Source organism: Aphanomyces astaci (genome assembly GCF_000520075.1).
Source record: "Aphanomyces astaci strain APO3 unplaced genomic scaffold supercont1.246, whole genome shotgun sequence".
NCBI lineage: Eukaryota > Oomycota > Saprolegniomycetes > Saprolegniales > Verrucalvaceae > Aphanomyces > Aphanomyces astaci.
Genome location: NW_009798509.1, coordinates 1 through 4103, shown reverse-complemented (window position 1 = coordinate 4103; position 4103 = coordinate 1). Strand labels below are relative to the sequence as shown.

General features: G+C 49.4%; 1 protein-coding gene across 2 annotated transcripts in view; it reads right to left on the bottom strand.

Moving 5' to 3' along the window:
- Positions 1 to 2479, bottom strand: part of H257_18867 — a 4892-nt gene extending 2413 nt beyond the window's left edge. The window contains exons 1-7 of one of the 2 annotated variants that reach the window (XM_009847999.1): positions 2030 to 2479; positions 1874 to 1957; positions 1631 to 1807; positions 1113 to 1400; positions 878 to 1047; positions 483 to 824; positions 356 to 420 (exon numbers count right to left, since the gene is read on the bottom strand). In XM_009847999.1, coding sequence (XP_009846301.1) covers positions 356 to 420; positions 483 to 824; positions 878 to 1047; positions 1113 to 1400; positions 1631 to 1807; positions 1874 to 1957; positions 2030 to 2440 — 1537 coding nt within the window. In that variant the 5' untranslated portion in view covers positions 2441 to 2479. The remainder of the gene's footprint in view (positions 1 to 355; positions 421 to 482; positions 825 to 877; positions 1048 to 1112; positions 1401 to 1630; positions 1808 to 1873; positions 1958 to 2029) is intronic. The other variant, XM_009847998.1, reaches the window with a different exon arrangement.
- Positions 2480 to 4103: the final 1624 nt, after the last annotated feature.

The window sequence follows — 4103 nt, the reverse complement described above, 5'->3', positions numbered from 1 at the left end:
GTGGTTATATATCATTACGAGTTGTACGAGAATACAGTATTCATTTGCCCATTGCTTTCAATATGCATGCTTGGAGTTTCCATGATTCGGTTCTCTAAGTTACGGTACGCGGTATGACTTTGGCGTACGGGTGAGGCCCGTCAAAGTCGTCCGTGTTCTGGCGGAAGGTCGACTGTCGCAGCAAAGTGTAGTTACGCGACGGGAACTTGTCGGCGTTGGCCACGTACGAGCTGGGATGCCACTCAATGTCAAAGCTGTTGACGAAAAATTGACCGAATCGAGCCAAGTACTGGCGAGCTACAATGTAGTCACTATCAGTCTTGACTTGTTCTACACTATAAGAAGCAACACCTACCAGCTTCATACGAAAAGAAGTAGAAACCACATCGATCAACGTCGTTGGCCAACGCCACTTTGGGCCTACACATGCCAAGCACCATCAGTACGAGGATTCGATTTTGCACTTGAAAGGGCTGCTGTACTTGAACGTCGCGGCCAAGTTTTGCTCGAGCATTGGAATCAAGCAAAAGTCGCGTGCCGAGCCGGTCTTGGCGTCGTGCTCCCACACACACATGAGGGTCATGCGGTCGCCCCAGTCGGTCGTGTTGCGGACGTAGTAGGTTACGTCGTCGCTGACTTTGCACTGTGTCGCATCCGAGCACTTCAAGTCGAGGGTCTGGACGTTGGTCTTGGCAAACATCCGCGTGGTGTCGGTGAGACAGTCCTCAATACCCTTGTTATACACGACTGTGGCCGTGGCGTTGGTGGGCGACACCAAGTCGGCATTGTTGTCCGTGCCGCCGCAAGCGTACCAGTTGGTGGGGCTACTCGGCCAAGTTAGCTACGAAATAACCTCCACCCTCTTTCATCCACATACTTGTAGCTGTTGGGGCAGATCGTGCGCTCTTCCCAGTCGGAGATTTCCTGGAGCCACCACTTCAAGGAGTGACTGCCCCGCGTTTGGGAATCAGCCCACGAGTTTTTCAGGATAAACCCCCCCACTTCCCCTTCATGGTTGCGGAACGCATCGTTGTACCCCACGAGGTGCTAATTGACGTATTAGTATGTGTCGGCGAGTTGAACCGAAAGGGGTTCAGAAATAATATGGATACCATAACATGGGCTCCGGCATACGCCATCCGACTGTGGGCAAAGAACTCTCCTTCCATGTTGGGGTTGCGACCGCCATGGGATGGCACGCAGCACGTCGTCTGCGACAGGTCAGACGGACACAGCGTACACGTGTCCTTGTCCTTTTGGCAGTGCGGATCGCTCAGGAACGGTCCGATGCACGGGTAGTAGTGTGACACACTAGCCATGGGGGTGGCCAGGGCCATGGCTTTGTTTTGAACAAACAACTGCAACTTGATCGTCGGGTCGTCGTAGTACGTTGACATTCCCTGCATAGTAAATAGTAGTACAGTATGCATCAAGTGTCGTGTGTGACAATATGTTTACAGTTCATGGAATTTCACATCAAGTACATCATAATATTGAAAAAATATTTATACAAAAGCCATCCATAAAAAACTATCATTGTCATCGGTACCAATATTTGCAAAAAATGATCCGTATCGCGTATGATATATACTATATATAGCATTTTGTTAAGGGGTGTCTGTCTTCCTACCGTAACGTTGAATTGAATGGGATTTTGATCCAGTGCAGCACTCAACCCAGGGCACTCGTGCTCGTGACCGTGCTTAAAGTAAGGACACACTGCCGTGGGCAGCACCGAGTTCTTGAGGCCATCGCGAAGGTAGTACAAGTCATACGCTTCGCCGCCCTCGGTCGTGTTATTCCAAACCTACCACATATCATTCCCAGGGTTTGGTCTTGGGCAAACAGTACAAGGGCAATGGACTCGACTTACGTTGTCGCCATAAACGCGACAAGCGAGTTGCTGGGGGGAGTCTTCAGGGCCCGTGCACAGTCGCATGACTTCAATGCCATAGGCCTACATGATCCTTGTCATAGGCTGATGGAAGGTGTTGTACATGTACTTCAACGATGATGTGATGAACCAGACCTGTTCGGACAGCGCCACGTACTCGTCGGGTTGGAGCCACCCGTGTTGCACACCGTTGGCTCGATACGACCACTCGAGCAGCGCGATCGTGGCAAAGTCCCAGCAGGTGCCGCGCGAAGATTGGTCTTGTCGTGGGGTGACGAATTGCACGGCAAACTTGGACGGGAGGCGGTTGGCCACGGACCGCACTTGGCTGGCTTGGCGGGCTTCCACGGCCTTGATGGCCGCCAACGAATCGGTCACGGACTTACCCACGACGGCGATGCTGCCCAACACCAGCACGTTGGCAGTCACAAACACGCCTCCAGCGATCCACATCCAGCGGCTTCGGGAATGTTGTGACGTCGACCGAGCAGATGGAGAAAGGAGGGGGCTGCGAACCACACGCTGCTGCGAATCGTGAAACGACATGGACGCGTGATGGATGATGATGTGTCTACCGACACGATGATTTCAAAGTGCGCCGTGGATATAACTTATGTACAGTAATATCGGGTTGAACTTGCCAAGTTCAACTTGCATCAGAGCGGCACACCCACTCTATGGTGCCCACAGGAAAATTCACAAAGTCGAATGGTCATGAGTAGGTACAATGCATAAAATGTTGACTTGTTTGTGGAATTCGTAAGGTGGCTGGCCTTACTTCTGATTATTAACCAATCAGAGTGCATCATGCTTTCTTTGCCATATAATTGGTCAAGACTATCATTTTTATCGACTTCAAAAATGCATAAGTACCAAGTTCCCAGCGACTCAAACAACTCGTGCCAGCATCAAGTGTCAGCAGTTCATCACACTCTCGAGTACACTCAGTAGCATTTTTCCTTAGTGCTTATTGAAGTCGACATCGAATGACGAATGGTCGATGCGAATTTCTCGTTAGGAAGGACCAGCAGCATCACTAGTAGTGATGCTGCTGGTCCTTCCTAACGAAGTAGTAGTGATTCACTACTACTTCATGGTTTCGGTGGACTGGGGCCAACACCCAAGGTCCTTCCAAGTCAAAATGAGGAAGTGATGGGTAAAACTACCGTCAGTAAGAATCATATTATCGGGGCATAGTCACCAAAAGTTTGACCAAATCAAGTCGTTTGCCCGCGACGTTTCGGGGTTTCGGGATCAACGAGTAAATTGCTGTAAACAACCTATTTACAGTAGCAGCAGTTGACGAGCTTGGCCCATGTGATTACTTGGTTTATGCCAAGATGCAAAACTAGTAAGACGACCAAGGTCGGGGGCATGTCCGACGGCACCCGAGCCCAGCACTTCCACCAGAGCGCCCACTACGCCAAGGATAACCACTACCTATGCTGCGACAAGACGAGGACCAAGTCGTACTGCATGACCATTGCCCAAGCTCAAGCGTGCGGATAGGAGCAAGAGATCGAGTTCTAGTACTGTAGCTCACAATCCAATAGCTGCAGCCTACAGCTAGCAATGTACTATTAACAGGCAGGCCAGCAGAGAATGTACAAATTTTGGTCATACTATGATTTTCAAACTTCGTCCACAGTAACCCACAGAGATTTCGGAACGCGTCCTTGACTATTCGGCCATTTTCACATGCCATTTGCACGCTTTCGGAGGCCGAAACAACCGCGAAAACTTGCATGGCGCATGGGCCCTCGATGGATTCAACGGCCGTCCCTGCGCGTGTCATTGGACACATTTTGGTTCTTTCTTCCAATGGAATGCCAGTAAAAATGTCAGTAACGTTTTTGCATACTTGTAGAACTCAAAATGGATTAGTCAGATATTCTTAAATAATCAATTATCCTATATATACGGTAGTTAATAACCACTCTGGCCTTTTCCGGTCGAAAAGGTGTTCCCATAGTAGCTCAAATCTGATTTTACATGTTAATCAGAGTACGCATTAAAATGCGTACTTTCGTATTGATAAAACTACTGTACTGTACTCGGACATCACATCTGCCCTTTGTTCCGATTACTCTCCAATCCAGGAAGTAAATCCCCATTGTCCCAAGCTCGTTGGAATAGAACAGCGAGGTTAAATCATTGAGAAACAGCTCCAACCGAGTTGAATGACATGCTCCCACAAGATAGGGCGATG